Source organism: Melospiza georgiana, chromosome 20 (assembly GCF_028018845.1).
Source record: "Melospiza georgiana isolate bMelGeo1 chromosome 20, bMelGeo1.pri, whole genome shotgun sequence".
NCBI lineage: Eukaryota > Metazoa > Chordata > Aves > Passeriformes > Passerellidae > Melospiza > Melospiza georgiana.
In genome coordinates this window covers 7901095-7918403 of record NC_080449.1, presented here as the reverse complement: position 1 = coordinate 7918403, position 17309 = coordinate 7901095, and the positions used below count along the sequence as shown (strand labels likewise).

General features: G+C 51.4%; 1 protein-coding gene across 1 annotated transcript; it reads left to right on the top strand.

The window, feature by feature from the left end:
- Positions 1-9478: 9478 nt before the first annotated feature.
- PTGES (prostaglandin E synthase) lies at positions 9479-16751 on the top strand. The gene is made up of 4 exons (XM_058038113.1): positions 9479-9815; positions 10605-10808; positions 12169-12251; positions 14620-16751. Exons 2-4 carry the CDS (start codon positions 10701-10703, stop codon positions 14867-14869), a joined length of 441 nt encoding a protein of 146 aa, XP_057894096.1. The 5' UTR covers positions 9479-9815; positions 10605-10700; the 3' UTR covers positions 14870-16751.
- The last annotated feature ends 558 nt before the right edge of the window (positions 16752-17309 follow it).

The following is a 17309-nucleotide window of genomic DNA, read 5'->3' as shown; positions in this document are numbered from 1 at the left end:
TGTGATTCCACGATAAAGGCGCCACCCAAAGCCAGGTGCAGATAAGCAGCAGTGTCCACTGGACCATGCAAATCCACCTGGGCTGGCAGCTGAGAGAGGCACCCTCAGGGCAGGAGCTCAGGAAAGCAGAGCAGGGTGTGGAGGTGCTTTACCATTAGCAGCTTTGCCTTTTCACCCCTTCTGGCCTCTGGGCTCTGATTCCGTGCAAGGTCCAGATGAATAATGTATGAAATGGTAGAGACAGACCCAGTGGATGGGCTATCAATGAGGGCAGTTAGGCTCTGTTTTGACTTGTAGAGTAAACATTCCTGGAGTAGACATCCTCTGTGGTTTAGTGATTAGATCTGGGAGCTGCATTTGGGGTCAAGTCAAGGTGCTCTCACCCAGCTCCTGCAACATTGGCTTGGCCACATCATCTGTTCCTAATGCTCTGCTTGTCTCCCCATGACATGAACAAGAGGGGAAGGAGATCCCATAAAAAGATGATGATAATAATCATCATTATCACCATCACCATCATCTCAATTCAGATTTTGTTTCATTTTGGAACTTATTGTCCAAGGATGTGGTTTAGTTTGAATGGTGAGCACAGTGAACTTGGCATGTAAACATAGAACATTCCCATTATTTATGACAACACATCCACAAGAAAGAGAATTAAACCTCATGCTATAGGTGCTGGTAAGATGGGGACTCTGTGAGAGTTAAACTTCACCTGCCTTGATCCTGCTTTTGGTTTTTAACCTTGCTTTTAAAATTGAGCCCAGAATTTGAAATTGGAGAGTGTTCCTGCTTGGCTTGGCTCCAGGCATTTCTGGTTTTGTTCTCCAGGCTGGCTTGGAGCAGAGCAGGTCTCGTGTGAGCCTGTTTGCCTGTGTAGCAATAGTTCTCACTGAAAGAACAAGAAATAATAGAGAAACTTTAGCCCATATTCTATCTTAAATAGAATTATGTTGTAGATAATAATTTAGGAATGAAAACGGTGTGAAAGAGATGAAACTTCAGCTGCATGGAATAAGCAAACACTAAGTTCATATGGTGTGGGAGGATTCCTCAAGAAGAGTAGGGCATGAGTAATGCTGTGCCCTCACCCCAGTCATGGGCTCTGATGTGGTGAGAGGCTTGTACCTCATCCAAAGCACAAAGGTGGTGCTGTTATTATGCAGACAGCCCCATCCAATGGTTTTGGACCTGTAGGTGAAAGAGGATTTAAAACGTTTTGGGTTGGACCCAATTCTGGTTGGACCAGAATCAGAGGCTGTGTTTGGTTTGGGGTTTAGCACAGGTAACACCCTGCTCCTACACCCATCTCCTGAGAGGAGCCACAAACACAGGTCACTAAAATTAGTCTTGCAAGGCAGCTGCTCTGACTGGTGCCTCTGCTTTCCCTGCTCTGACTTCAGCTCATGCCCAAGATCTCTGTCTGGTTTTAATTAGCTCAATTAGCAGTTGACACTGAGGACCAAGTAGGTTCATCAGGAGAAAGTGAATAAAACAAATAGCAAAAGTGAATAAAACAAATAGCTTCCCCATTTGTTCAGCGAGGCTGGGTGTGGGCCCCTTGAAGTGCTGGGGAGGTTGTGGAGCAGGGTCACCTGAGCAAGAAGGGGTTTGGTGATTTCTGTGGAGACTAGTGAGGCTTCCTGGAAATTCCACCAGGTCTGTCCTTCCGTGTGGTTTGGACTCAGAATGTCATTGATGACCTGTAACTTAATGCCTCAAATCTTACTCTGAATGACCTGTAAAGTATCACCTCCATACAGATTCCTCAGTGTTAAATAAAGGTCAAATCTGAAACTGTTAGGTTCTTTTTCCAGGAGAAATTTTATCTAACAGGAAGAAAAATGTACTCCGCTAAAATAAAATGTTCCCCGCAGGACTCCGGTTTCCAGCTATTGTTAAAATGTGTGGTTGAGGGCTGGGAACCCTGTGGCCAACAGGGAGCTGGAATGAGTTGAAAAGAGGAGAAGGATGTGCTCTGCAAAGAACAATGTTAGGTCCACACTAACAGCACAGAAAAAAAGGAGATTGGCTGCAGGATTCAGAGAGGCCCCAAGGAACAGGGATGAGCAGCCAGATCTGATGCTGATAGCTGTGAAGTGGCCCAGGGCTGTCTTCTATACAACATTGCTGGAATTCCTACAGTTTGGGAGTAGCCCCTCTGGAGTGCTAAATAACTTGGTGTGGAGTCATCCTAGACCCCTCAGTGAGGACTTGTGGCATTTAAAAGAAAAATGAGTTTTTAGGAGGTTGAAGGACGTTTGAAGTGCAGGGGGTAAAGGAGTTGGCAGTCATGTGCTGGTCATCTGCTTGCCTCAGTGTAGAGGAAAATATGAAAGTATGACTGGGATAATCAAAAGCGTGGAGAAATCTCCTTTGAAGAGAGATGAAAGCAAATGGGACTGAAGTAAAGCTGAGTAAGAGGTGCTTTCACAGACATGTTTCAAAGGAGGAGAATGCTGGGCAAAGCTGAGCAAGAACTGCTATTCTTCTTAATTCCCCTACATGTCTGTCTGTGACATGAACAAGAGGGGAAGAAGATCCCATAAAAATATTATTATTATTTTTATTATCGTCATCATCTTAATTTAAATCATGTTTCATTATGGAACTTCATTGTCTCGAGAAGTAATTCAATTTTAACAGTTTGGATGGTGACTTGATGCATGTAATTACCAACATTAACTTCATGTATGACAACAAATTTACAAGAAAGAGAATTAAACCTTGTGATTCAGAGCTTAAGTTAATCTCCGACTTCTGAAGATGGGATGAATCAGGGTGAACGGGACCAGAGAGCCTCAATCCACTGCTGTCTCTCACAGGGACAAGTCCTACCTTGAAACCACAGTCCCAGAGCTGAAACAGCCCTGCAAGGGCCTCACTCGTGGTGAAGAGCAGCAGCTCCTTCCACCACTGAGCATTCACACAACTTCCCTTGCTGCAGTTAAGGTGCAGCACAGCTCCTTGCCCCTTCCTGATGCCCACCTCTCCTTGTGGGGCAGCTCCAGCCCCACTGATGCAGCATCCCAAAGCCTCCTGTCCCTACAGCCTTCCCACAGCTGGGATCCATCTTCTCTCCTGCTGATGGGGGAACTCCTTGTTCCTTCTTGCCCGAGTCAGTGGTGCTGTGCTAGAGAGATGCATTCTGCTGCTTTGTAAAACACTGCAAAAAGCACATATTCCCCCATGGAGGGCTCCAGGGTTGCATCAACACAGGGTGGGGCAGATTTCTGGGAACATTGTGAGGGTGTGGGCTGTAAATCAGGAGAGCAGTCAGCACGTGGGACCTGGGCTGGCCCTCAGACTCCTGCCAATGCATCATTCAGGCTGAGAAGACAACTTAGGATGGTTAGTCCAAGCATCACTGCCTGCAGAGCAGAGTGGAGAGGTTTTTCTACTTCTTTGCATCATTCAACCCAAATTCTGCTCTGGATAAAGTCAGGGTAACACAGCCTGGGTCGTGTTGTGTTGTGCCAGTGCTGCCACTGCAGTGAGCAAGAGGCCAGCTGAGACAACAGCACAATGAAAACCTTGCAGCAAGGGGGCTGTAAATAACACAGCTGAATTGCTCCCTGCTTTCCAGGCTGATTGTGGGCAGGGTGTTCTCAGCATTGCTAGTGAGGGGTGTTTATTAACAACATCAGAATTGAAACCAGGTGAAAGACCACCTTTTGGCCTAAAATCAAGCCCAAAAGATGTGTTGTTCATGACTCTGTGCAGGAAAAAGGGAAAGTTTTAGGCTGTGTCTGGACCAATGACACAGTGACTTGACTCATAAAACCTCAAATTACTGAGCAGCTCTGAGCTCTGCCTGAGTCAGACCTTGTGGGAAGGATGTCCTGATCTGCTCTAGGATCCTCAGTTGTCCCCCAGGACGTTACAAAGTGCCACTTACAAGATTGTGATGTGTGCTAAAGGGATCTAGACAATGTGACCCACACAGGAGGGGGGGAGGAAATGCTGCTGTTTAATTTGGGGGTGATGAAGGGGACACAGAGAACTCAGGGGTTTGAAAATAAGCTCTGTGTTTTGGAAAGCTTTGTGGTGGGTGAAGCTCCATGGCAAAGGCTCTCCTTGGAGCTGGTTTCACCAGGCTGGTGTAGCCACTCAGCTTGGGACAGGCAATGATGTGCTGACCTTTCCATTCCCTCTTGTGCTGATAGGCTTGAAAATGCCTATCTGGTGAAAACAGGGCTTAAAAGACTTTAAAATTAACAAGCTCAGCCTGTTCTTCCTGGGTTGCAAGGCAGGGTTAACAGCCCAGGAAACAAAAGATTTGTTTTCTACTTTTCACCTTGAAGCTGCTCCTTGCTGTTGAATGTCAGGTCTGGAAATAAGGCTGGAATAAGGGGCCACAGTTGCTCCCTCTCCCAGCCCTGTTAGTGAGCCAGGGCTCTTGATGCTGTGATTGCCATGCCCTGATTCCCATCTCTCCATAACAGCATGTGGAGGCTGGATTATGCAGCCTCCTTTACCTTTGCTCTCGTTTCAGAGCACCCCAGCAGGGAATCTGTATCTACGCTGTAGTTCTGCAAATTCCTGAAGTCTAGGAAATGTTCCCAAATTCTGACATTTTTGGCAGTAATTTGTTCCTCTACTCTCCCAGTCTGGCAGGGAAACTCCCTGTTTTTGGGCAGTAACACAAGTGGTTTTTGCCTGTTGTTTACATCTGATGGGATCTGGTTCTTGGGAAGCAAAACACATCACGAGATGCTGAGGTGTGGCTGAGTGAGAGAGAGAGAGAGGCACAGCTCCCCTACTCCCCAGGCCCTGAGCCCATCTCCCACCTTCACCTGCTCTCAGCAGTGGCAGGTGCAGCTCTGCCTAAAGCCAGCACCTAAACCAGCTGGGACAGAGGGGGAGAGCAGGAGAGAGGAGGGATAATTCCCTCAGCCCCTCTCCCAGCAGGGTTTCATCCCTGCAGGCACAGAGCAGCACAGCCAAGGAATTCTTTCCTGAGAGAAAGCCCAGGCATGGATCCATGTGAGGCTCAGAACATGAGAGAATAATCTGCTTGCACACACCCACAGCCTGATGGCCTCTCTTCAGCATCTCTGGTGTCACAGCAGCAGAGGGGACAGTGACTGCTCTGCAGCCAGGGTGGGTGTGACAGCTCAGGGGACAGGAGGGCAGCAGCCCAGGAAGGGATGGTGGATGGGGCTGGAGGAGAAGGCAGGAGGACATGTCGCTGCCTCTGACTTGGCCCTGGGCCTGTTCCCTGCCTGAGGAGCAGCAGCTTCCTCTGCTCTGCCTGGAGCTCAGAGCCACCAGAGCCTGCCCCTTCCCTGGGCCTCTCCTTTCTCCTGCTGCAGGCATCTGCTCTTCTGTGTGTGAAGGACAACTGGGGAGAGGCTGATCTCACATCCCTCATGCCTGAGGCCTCTCAGATAGCTGCAGCCAGTGCTGTCAACTTCAAAATGCAAACCAGACAAAATCTGCCTGAGTTTGCTGAAGGCTGAAGCATCCCAGTTATTTCCTGAGATGTTGGTTTTCCTCTGCCTGGTTTTTGGTAGCTGGGGGGGTCACAGAGGTGGCTTCTGTGAGAAGGTGCTAGAAGCTTCCCCTGATGGGAAGGACTGCTGCTCATGAGTTTGGACCCACACTGGAGAAGCTCTCTGTGAACTGTCTCCTGTGGGGAGGACTCCACAGTCTCGCAGAGGAACAACTTCTCTCCCTGAGCAGCAGAAGAAAATCTCAGTGATGAAATGGCCAAAACTCCCATGTCCTGTCTCCCTGCACTGTCGGTTGGAAGAAGAGAGGAGTTGGGGAAGAAAAGGTCTTTTTAAGGGTTTATTTCACTTCTCATTATCCTCCTCTGATTTTATTAGGAATAAATTCACTTTGTACCTCTAAGCTGAACCTGTTTTGCCCTTGGAGTTTTTCCCCCAGTCTTTATTTCAACTCATGAACTCTTTGTTAATTTTCTCTCTCCTCTGCCCAGCTGTGGCAGGGGAGGGCAAGCGAGTGACTCTCGTGGGTGCCTGGAGTTTGGCCAGTGTCAAACCACAGCAGATGCTAATACTGGGGGCCAGAGGTGCTGATGGTTCCTCTGCTTACTGACTTTGCAGCGTCTTCTGTGTCCTGCTTGCTGAAACAAGCATGAGGAGCCCTGGAGTCTGGGGATAGGGAGCTGCAGGTGAAGCAAGAGGATTTCACAGCTCCACGGAAGGTGCGTCATGGTGGTGGGAGCTTTCGTGCAGGCTGGGGAGGGAAGGCAGGTGGAGCACCCTTCTCACTAATAAACAGCTAAAGCACTCATGCCTTTACTTGAAAAGTCATCGTGTTTGATGAGCCAGCACAGCACAGCCTCCCTTGGCAGCTGGGTTTCCCAGGATGGGCGCAGGGGTGTGCAGGCTCCAAGGCTTTGTGCTGGGAGCAGCAGGAGGAAATGGCAGGGCAGGAGGGCACCAGTGTCCAGGGTGGCATTGGAGCAAGCTGGGAATGGAGCTCAGCTCCTGGGCTGAGCTGTGTGCTCAGAGCAAGCTAAATGCCAGCTGGGCTCTGCACATTCTCCACCAGCATGCTGGAGAAGTGCCACCCACCTGCCCATGTCCTCCAGCCTGGAGCAGCCCCCTCAGGCTCTCTGCTGTGGGATGTAATTGCTCCTTAGGGAAAATTCTGGGGCTGTAATTGCTCAAAGTACCTCTGGGATCAGGGTGGAGCCCAGGCTGTGCCACCCCAGCGGACGTGCCAGTGCTCCACTGAACCAACCCTCTCTCTCCTTTTGCTGCCACTGGAAATTCCCCAGAGGAGCAAGACTGGAAAAATGTAGTCACAATACTCCAGCGTAATTAACTTGGTCAAATAAATAACCTGTGTGGGAATTGAGAGTGATTTTTATTTCATAATCTTGCCAAACAGAATCACTTTTACAGGCTTCTATTTTTAAGAACTTTTCTCGAGCATTTCCCATTAATTTTTCATTCCTTCTGCTTCCTACAGTTCAGTTCCTCCTCCAGCAAAATGCTGCATTTTTTCCCTACAGCTCTTGAGGTCAGTCTAACCTGACAACCTAATCTTTCTAAGCCTCACACTTATTTTTATTAATAATTTCTCAGAAAAAAAAATAAAAACCAAAAAAAAACCAAATCAGTGTTTTTGTCTAGTGGTGTTGGGTTTAGGTAGATCTTGTCCTGGGTTGAGACCTCTCATGCTCAAGGTTTTAAGGCATGACTTGCAGTTTAAAGACATACTGCTGTTAGGACCTGGCCTTGTTGAGGCAAGGGCTCTGTCCTGGCAGGATGTGATCTGTGGAGGAGGATCAGACCATGAATATTAACAGCATGGATTAATGGGATGGCTGAACACGCTTCCGGCAGCTGCCTTGCCTTGGGTCTCAAAAGCCAGGAAGGTGAAGGGTGGATGTGTTCTACCCAGCATGAGAGCCCTGAACCTGTAATCTGAAAAGGAGCTGGGATCCCAGGAGCATTGCACCTGCCTTTGCAGTCATCTGCTGCTCCTCTTCCCCATCCATAACCCTCCTCTCTGGGGTTCCACTCTGTGTAACACTGAAAGGGGTTTGAAATCCATAGACACACAGAAAGGGGTTTGAAATCCATAGACACACAGAAAAAAAACCTTTTTCTAAATTAACACATCCACACCTGAGTTTGCCCCGAGGGATTATCCCTAAACAAGGTGTGCTTCCTGATCTCTCTGTTCAATGTAAATTTGTGCCAGTTGCTGGTGCAAATTGTCCAGGGCTCCCTGCCAGTGTTTGAACAATGCCAAGGAGGAGAATTCTGGCTGGCTGGCTGGCAGGAGGAGTCCTGGCTTGTCTGCAGGTGCATATTCCTGCTGCTCAGCGAGCTGCTGGCTGCCTTGGGAGGGGAAGAAGGTGCATGAAGGAAAAAGGTCCCACTGCTGAAGGCCCCGTGGACTGGATCATCAGCTGGTAAAGACTGGAGCTGCTGGATGGAGGGTGTGATGTGCTGGGGAAGGGTCTGGCTGCCTGCCCTCTCTCTCCCAGGCTCCTGGGAGAAAGGGCTGCTGGAGGATGTCTCATCCATGCTGTGGGGCTGGTCTGGCCCTGCATAACCCCAGACCTTGGGCACTGAGGTCTTCTCTGCTGTGGGTAGATCCCTATCAGCTGTGGAGAGGAGGGATGGGAGGAGCAGTGTTTGGGATGTGGCTTTGCCACTGCCTGCTCACACTTGGCATTGTGGCGTTTATAGTGCCCTGCTGAGCTCCAGGGGTGCATGGTGGGTTTGGGGGCAGTGCACTGGTGAGCAGCCCAGCTCTGAGCACAGAACCTGGATCCACATGGCTGCTGCGTGTCCTGGTGTCCCCACTCCCACCCCAGGGCAGCAGCCTGCCAGAGGCTGCAGAGCTCCACACTGGGCTCTGCCAGGACTTGTTCTGCAGCCTCCCCAGTGCCAGGGTGGTGGTGACCAACTGCAAGTACCTCCCTCCTAAAACCAATGCTTGTGGTTTATCAAAGGCTTCCTGCACTGCTAAAAACATAACTCTAAGGCCCCATGCCAGGTGCATCAATAACCTGTGAACTATAGGTCTGGTCACGTTCAGAAGAGCCAGCTGGATTCAGGAATAGCACAATTTATTGAATGTCACAGATATGGTTGTTTTGGATTGCCCAACTGCAGGGTGGCTTTATAGAGCCCTAACAATACAATGGCAATCTTAATTTCCCAGGTTGACACTCTGAGGACACAAGACTTGCCAAAAGATGACCCTTGTGGGGTGGGAGAGGACAAATCTCTTAAACTATTCCTGGAATTTCAAGTAAAATTCTTGTCTGCCAGCTAGACATTTAACTGGCCAGCTTTTACATCTTATTATCCACTATAGTGCAAAGTGCTGCTGACAGTGATCAAATCTTCTGTTATTTGTGGGTTTATTGTACAGAATATTTATTGGTAGGAGGTTTTGGTTTTTCAAAACTTTTCTGGGTATTGGGTAGAAAAACTAGACCACATGGCCAGCACTGCACATTCACCCCCATGCCATGGCAACACAAATCACTGGAGCTACGTCCAGTTCCTATGCTTGCACTGCAGGTCCCATTGCACATCCAGCTTTGCCTTTTCTTCAGTGCTTTGTGCTTCCATGCACACACTCAGATGTCGTGAAGCTGAGCCAGAGCATTGCATGGAGCAGTGGAGTGTCTTCGGGTTTGCAGCACCAGGGCAGAATGGCCATGAGGGACATTCAGAGGCAAATGCAGAGAATTTTCTATTTTCCTGTTTTGTTTTGTTTGGGTTTTTTTTTTTTTTCCTGTGTTAAAGAAATGAACACCAAATCCAGCCCTTCCACTCTAATAAACTTGGAGAGCTCCTGTCAGCCCCCACGCCTCTGTCTCCCTGAGGTTTGCTGCTGCTAGCACTGGGGGAGAAGGAGTTAACTTTGCATTAAATAGCAGCCCGGCTGCCTGCAGAGGCTCCAATCCCACTCTTTATTCCACAATATTTCATGGCTGATGAGCAGCCAGCTCTAAATTCACGTTGCACTTTTTAAACCAAGGACAAAACTCCATCTGGCTGCCTTGGTTCAGAACGAGCTGCCTTTGGGTTGGGCGGGCAGTTTTCGCTTTGTGCAGTTTCAGGGCTTTGCAGACCAGGACACTCCTGGCTGGGTTCCAGGCTGGTCATTGCAGGGGCGATCCCCCCTGGGAGGGGCAGTCAGCTCTGTCCGCTGTCCATCCCTCTGTGCAGGTGGATCTGTGGGCAAGGCTTGGCTGCCTCTGCCCTGGGAGTGAGCCCAGCGCTGGGAGGCAGTGCAGGCTGCCGGGGCGGGCGCTGAGCTCGTTCCCAGCTCCTCCTGATACGGAGCGATCCGCAGAGCTCCGCTCTGGGGTGAGCAGCGCCCGCCTGGGACGGGGATGCTCCGGCGGCTGCACCGCGGGGAGACGGGGCTGGACTGGGGACGTGGAGATGGGGATGGACTGGGGAGGTCGGAGCTGGGGCTGGTTCGTGCTGGGGCTGGTTCGGGGAGGTCAGAACTGGGGCTGGATTGGGGAGGTTGAGATGGGGATGGTTCGTGCTGGGGCTGGTTTGGGGAGGTCGCCGCTGGGGATGGTTCGGAGAGGTTGAGCTGGGGAATTGTTTGGAGAGGTCAGAGCGGGGGATGCTTTGGAAAAGTCGGAGCTGGGGCTGCTTTGGAGAGGTCGGAGCTGGGGCCGGTTCGGAGAGGTGGAGCTGGGGCTGCTTTGGAAAGGTCGGAGCTGGGGCTGGTTCGGAGAGGTGGAGCTGGGGATGGTTCGGAGAGGTGGAGCTGGGGATGGTTCGGAGAGGTCGGAGCTGGGGCTGCTTTGGAGAGGTCGGAGCTGGGGCTGCTTTGGAAAGGTCGGAGCTGGGGATGGTTTGGAGAGGTGGAGCTGGGGATGGTTCGGAGAGGTGGAGCTAGGGATGGTTCGGAGAGGTGGAGCTGGGGCTGGTTCGGAGAGGTCGCAGCTCTGTGCCAGGTCCCTCTCCAGGGCTCTGTCTCCTGCCCCGGGGAGCCCATCTGCAAGGAGCTGCTGACAGCAAGGTGTGAGCAGCAGAGAATCCTGCTCCGTGTGCTGGCTGGGGGTTCCTCGCTGTCCCGGCAGCCTGGCTGGAGGGTTTCTCTGGAAAATGAAGGATTTGTGTTGTGTTTAAACGCAGCTGTTCCTGCCTCTCTCCTGCGAGGCTCTGTCGCAGCCCAAGATCTCCCCTGGCTTTGGGTGCTGAAGCGACCCAGCAGCAAGTTCTCCTCCCAAAATGATGGAAAATAAAGTGTTCCTGTCGTTCACGTTCTACAGCACGATTCTGATTTTAAAAATGTATGTCGTTGCCATCATTACTGGCCAAGTGAGACTCAGAAAGAAGGTAAGATCCAGTTTCGTTTTCCTTCTCCCCCCTTTCTGGCTCTTTGCTTGGGTTTCTGTGTTTTACTTTCTTCTTTTATTCCTCTAAAGTTCAGCAAAATTTTCCTGAAGCAAGCTGAGTTTTCTTTGACTTCAGTTGAAAGCAAAACTTTCAACTGCAGCAGATAAATATCTCACATCTCTTTGACCCTTTCTGTTTGTTTCTACTATCTGTAGCTCGATGTTTATGATTTTGGAAACCTAATCTAAATAATAATCAGATCTAAAATGCCAAGCAGGTGAGATGCTTCTAGAAAGAGTCTGTTTACAGTTAATTTGCAGGGTCTGGAAAAAAGAGGAGAAGGGAAAAAACAAAGTTTAAGAAGAAATTGCAATGGTCTTTTTTCTTGTGGTGTAGCAGAAAGTTTTTGGGCTTTTGGAGGCTGACTGGTTAAGGGAATGCTCCAGGAGAGCAGCAAGTCATGGGCAATAAAATAGCTGGAGGAGATGATTCTTGGTTGGGGAGGAAAATACAGGGAGGACCAGCTGCTGTCAGGAGTTGGGGCCAACTGGACTTTTACTACCCCAGCTCCTGATAAAACCCAGCTTTCTGTAAAATCTGTTTTAAAGTACTTGAGGAGTTTCTGACTTCATCAGTGGAGAGGGAGGGGGACATTTCTGGTCTCAGATAGAGCACAAATACCCTGTGCTGTGGCATCGTTGTGACTGATGAATTGTCTTCTCCCCTTGTGATTCTAAATGATGCTCCAGCCCTGGGACAGTTTGGGCTTGTACCATAATTTTTAAAAGCACCAGGGCCCTTTCCAGGCTGTAAAATGAAGCTGTCAGATGTAGCCAGGCCCCTGAGGAACAGCTTCCGAACATAGGTGAGGAGCTCATACAGATAATTTTCATTTTTAACTTTATTAGTGTAGGATCCCATTTTCCTGTGGGAAAGCCACACAGTGTCACTGCCAAAAAGCCAGCCAGGAAATGTTCTCTAATCTGCCAGTCCTGGTTATCTTTTGGAGGCTGCATTGTGTCTGCAAGCTCTCTGCCAGCAGCAATCTCACTGGCTGGAAAATCTTCTCTAAATGGATTTCATGGGAAGAAGAGGATGGGGGTGAGGTGGGAGCTCCCTTGAAACCATCATTTGGGACCTGCTCAGCAGGCAGCACTGGGATTTTTGGACAAAAAACTCCTAAGGAGGTGCAGGACAGCATGCATGGAAATGCAGCGACCTCTGTTTTTATAAAGAGCAGTAACAAATTTGGGCAGGTAAAATCCCGTCAGGACTTCAAAATTAGGGGCAAATCTTCTGCCTGTGGGGTGTTCCTGAAGGCTGTGAGCAGGTGGGGACTGTCTCTGGCTGTCTCTTCCAGGCATTTGCAAACCCAGAGGACGCCCTGCGCAATGGGGGCCTGCAGTTCTACCGCCAGGACCCTGACGTGGAGCGGTGCCTCAGGTGAGCGGGGCCAGGGTTCCCAGAGCCTGCTTTCCCCTGGTGCCACCATCCCCTCTGGTGTCAGCATTCCCAGAGCCTGCATTCCCCCTGGTGTCACCATTCCCTCTGGTGACAGCATTCCCAGTGCCTGCATTCCCCCTGGTGCCACCATTCCCTCTGGTGTCAGCGTTCCCTCTGGTGCCAGCGTTCCCAGTGCCTGCATTCCCCCTGGTGCCACCATTCCCCTGGTGCCACCATTCCCAGTGCCACCATTCCCTCTGGTGTCAGTGTTCCCAGTGCCTGCATTCCCCCTGGTGCCACCATTCCCAGTGCCTGCATTCCCCCTGGTGCCACCATTCCCTCTGGTGTCAGCGTTCCCAGTGCCACCATTCCCCCTGGTGCCACCATTCCCTCTGGTGCCAGCGTTCCCAGTGCCACCATTCCCTCTGGTGCCACCATTCCCTCTGGTGCCACCATTCCCTCTGGTGTCAGCGTTCCCAGTGCCACCATTCCCCCTGGTGCCACCATTCCCCCTGGTGTCACCATTCCCTCTGGTGCCACCATTCCCCCTGGTGCCACCATTCCCTCTGGTGCCACCATTCCCTCTGGTGTCAGCATTCCCGGTGCCACCATTCCCCCTGGTGCCACCATTCCCTCTGGTACCACCATTCCCTCTGGTGTCAGCATTCCCAGTGCCACCATTCCCCCTCTTGCCACCATTCCCCTGGTGCCACCATTCCCTCTGGTGACAGCGTTCCCAGTGCCACCATTCCCCCTGGTGCCACCATTCCATCTGGTGACAGCATTCCCAGTGCCACCATTCCCTCTGCACCAGCTGCTGGCAAACACGAAGTGGGAGGTTAAAGGACTCACTAATTGAGTAATTTTCTAGATGGTCAGACTGCCTCGAGCTCTGCTGTGGGACCCTGCTCACGAAAGCAGTTTAATCTTTGGCATGGTGTGCACTGGAGCGAGGGCAAGAGAAGGATCTGGGTTTGCATTCAGCATCCAACTCTGATTAGCTCTTTTCCAGGTGCTCAAAGTCCCACAGATTGCCAATGTCTCACCCCATACCCACACTCAAAGGCTCTTTGTGTCCTGCCCTGACAGGACCCCAGATCCCTGCACAGCTTGGACAGGCAGCAGAGTGACTGGTCCCTGTCACTTTTGGGGGATTTGGGAAAAGGCTGAACAGGATTACAATAACTTTTGCCTCTCTGGTTGGGCAAACTCTGAATGTTACCCCTCTTCTGTGAGAATCACAAAACATCCAGTGCCACCCCCACTTGCTGGGCTGCCAGGGGGAGGAGGAGGATGGAAAATGAGCTGTTTCCTTCCTAGCAAAAATAAAATAATAGCAGAAATAATAATCATAATCTTCTTTTGATTATTCAGGATAAACAAACTGCCATAAAAATAAATAACTGGAGCTGCAGCAAAAACCTGGGGCATCCTGGGATGTGACTTGGGCAGCTGGAGCTCTCAGAGCCCATCCTTGCTGATGGATTTGCAGCCCTGGAGGAGACACATTCAATCCAAGGTGTTTCCCCAGAGCAAGGGCAATGTCAGCTTCTCATCTCAGGCTGTGCCTGGAGGGGAGCAGAGCCAGGGGTCTGTGCAGGGCAGGACAGAGCAGGGCAGGACATTTACCCTGTGCCTCTGAAAGGGGCCCTGGCTGCCTCACAGCTCTCTCCTTTCTCCTCCTCCTTCTTCCATTTGTCCTCCCAGCCCTGCTGAACCCCCAGCTCCTTGTTCAGAGGATGGTGTCTGTGGAGAGGAGAGGCACAACCTCACTCATGGCCTGACCAGATCCTGTCTCATTAGCACTGTGGGTGCTGGCAGTGATGCTGTGACACCCAGGCAGGTGCTTGTTCATCTGGAGCACAGGGCTTGGCTCCATCAGTGCTGATGTGTCACCACATGGCCACAGCATCCCCTCCAGCCCCTTGGGCCACTCCTCCCCAGTCCCCCATTCATGGAGAGAGGTGAAGCCACAGCCCCTCCATGCTGTGATTTCTCCACTGCAGAAGCTGTGCTCTGGATCTCCTTCTGTTGTGTAGCGTGGCCACATCTGGGGCCATGCCGTGCTGGCACCACACCAGTTTTGAGCTCTTTGCAGCTTCGCAGGGTCTGTGTTTTGCTCTGTTTATTTGAAAGCTCCAACCCTGGAGCTGTCATCTGCTGTGCCAAAGGCGTCTCGGTCACGGAGAGAAAGTTTCAGGAGCTCAGCATCCCAAGGGAGAGACACAGGGTGTGAAATTCTCCTGTGTGTAGGGGAGAACTGACACTTCTGGGGGCTCCATGGAATGGGGGAAGAGGCCCAGCAGCACCTAGGGATGGGAAGAAGAAATGAGAGAAAACAGGGAAACAACCTCATCTTGCTTTTCAGGGCCCACCGCAACGACATGGAGAACATCTTTCCCTTCCTCTTCCTCGGAGCCATCTACTCCCTGCTGGATCCCAGTCCCACGGTGGCCAGGATCCACTTCCTCATCTTCTGTGTGGGAAGGATCGTGCACACCATTGCCTACCTGCTGCAGCTGAGGGCTCCCACCCGCTCCGTGGCCTACGGCGTGGCCCAGCTGCCCTGCTTCTCCATGGCCCTGCAGATCTTGCTGGCCACCACCCCACACTGGTAACAGCCAGGGAGGGCCAGCACCCAAACCCCCTCATCCTGACTCTGCTGGGCCCCACGGGGAGGGAGAGAGTGAGAGAGAGTGAGAGTGTGTGTGTGTGAGATGTCAGCAGGGAGGTCACCTGCACCCTGAGGATGTTCAGCGCAGCCTTGATGCCATCAGGATTTGTCAGAGGAGGCACCAGAGAGCAGGGACGTGCAGGAAGGGAGGTTTCTCTCTCTCCTGCTGAGGATGAGGGGTGGAAAGCACATGGACTACTCCTTGAGGAATGAGGTCATTGAAGGGAAGGTTTTCTGAGTTTGGAACTGTGACTGTGACCTTTTCCTCCTGGTCATGGATATCCCATGAATCAGACAGGGATCCCACAAAGGGATCCCATGAATCATGAGGGTCCCACAAAGTCTCTTAGTCAGCAGATGTGCTTGGTAGCAGAGGTTATAAAGCAGCCTCCCTTCTCCTGCCCAGCCACGTGCATCTCTGGGAATGTCAGTCCCTAAGCATTTAGTCCCTTATGTTCCCTCTCCACCAAGGAGCACAGGAGGCTGGTGCCTTCCAGGCAGGCTGACAGGGAAGCCAGCACCCCAGGGGTGATGTTGTGAAGCCATTGGAGCATTCGGTGCTCCCAGTGCCACCTCGTGTCACACCACAGCCCACAGCTCCCTGCCAGGAGCCCCACTGCAGCAGGACCTGGAGCTCCTGGCAGCTCCCAGCCAGCACAGCTGAGGCTTTTCCATCTCAGCCTCACCACAGCAGGATGCAGAGTGACATGCCTGGAGAAGCCAGCAGGAATCCTTTACCCTGGACACACAGCCTGAACACATTTGCTGGACACAAAGTTCTGGGGCTTCTGGAATGTCTGAAATGCTGGCACAGAACAGGGGCTTTGCAGACAGGGTTTTCTCCCAAAGGGCACTCTAGTCCACATGCCACTAATACCTGAAAATGCCCCAGAGCTTCAGACTGAGTTTCTCCCTGCTGTTTGTAGCCTTTCTCGTGCCGTTGCCATTTTGGAAATGTGCCCTGATTGCCTTGGGGGAGTTTTCTTTCAGCTCTTTCCTGCTGTCCACTGCTGCCATTCACAGCCTGGAGCAGCTGGTGTTTGCAGAAAGCTCTGGAAATGAGCAGAGGAGCTTTGAAAGGAGCATTGCTGCTCTGCAGGGTCACCCAGAAATGTTGGGGAGGAGAGGCTGGGACCAGGTACAGGCATGGTGACAAGGGCCCATGGGCTGCTCTGCCACACAGCTGTGCCAGGTGCCAGCAGCAGCAGAAATGGAGCATCCCTCTGGAAGAGGAGGAAACCTCTGCTGTTCAGTGCCTCCTCCCTCCTCTGAGGGCAGCACAGAGTCTGAATAGCACAGGGGAAAAGCCAGAATGAGTAGAAAATAAACTCCCCTCCCAGCTGTCCCATGCACTAAGGCTGAAATTCCCCTCCCACCTGTCCTGTGCACTGAATCTGCTCCCTTGACTCTGCTCTGCTCAGAGATCTCTCGCTGAGCCCTCACTGAGCACTGGGGACACACGTGCCCACACTGGGGACACACCTGCTCACACTGATGCTCAGCCTTTGCTCAGCTCAGGTGAAGGTTTCTGTACCAGTAACTCCACCCCAGAGCAGCTGTGGCCTCGGGCTGAGCTGTGTGGTGAAGGTTGGGGTGGAATTCTTTGCTCTCCCGCTGCGAGGAAGGTGGGCAGGATTGCAGATTCAGCACTTCACTCTTGGACACTTCTCCTTCCCACAGATGTCTGGGTGACACAGACCCCTCTAAACAAATCTTTTCTGCCTCACGTGGTGCAGAAGGTCTTGCACTGCTGTATGCTTCTCTGCTGCTGCACATGCATCCTGGTGGCAGGAAGCAAATATTCCCAATAAAAACAAATCATTGTGCTCTGATACATCCTTCCTTGGGGAGCAGCAGATGCAGCTGGGCAGCAGCTGGGTCCAGCCCCAGCAGGATGGATCTCAGCAGGATGCTAAACCCCACTGCAGAGCCTGGAGTGTCCTGGGACTTCTAGAGACATCCCTGTCCTCTGCACTCACCTGCCCTGCAGAGGAACCTCTTTTCCAGGTGTGCATTATTTAAGCTGATGCTTTAAATCCAGCAGAGCTGGGGATTACAAGCAGCTGTGCTCATTTTTCCTTCCCTGAGTAGAAAATTGTTACAAAGCTTGGTGTTCACCCAAAAATCCTGGAGGGCTGGAGAAGCTCAGGTAAGAGGTAGTTGCTCTTCCTTCCGTTCTTAGGACTCATAAAGGAGCTGCTTGTGTTTTCCAAGATAAGTAGCACTAGGTTGCTGGGAAACAAATGCTTCATTTCCCTGATTTTCCCATATTTTCTAAAGTTGGTGGTGATTGGGAGGTGCTGCCCACTGGGTTGCTGGGAAACAAATGCTTCATTTCTCTGGTTTTCCCCTATTTTTTTAAAGTTGTTGATGGTTGGGAGGTG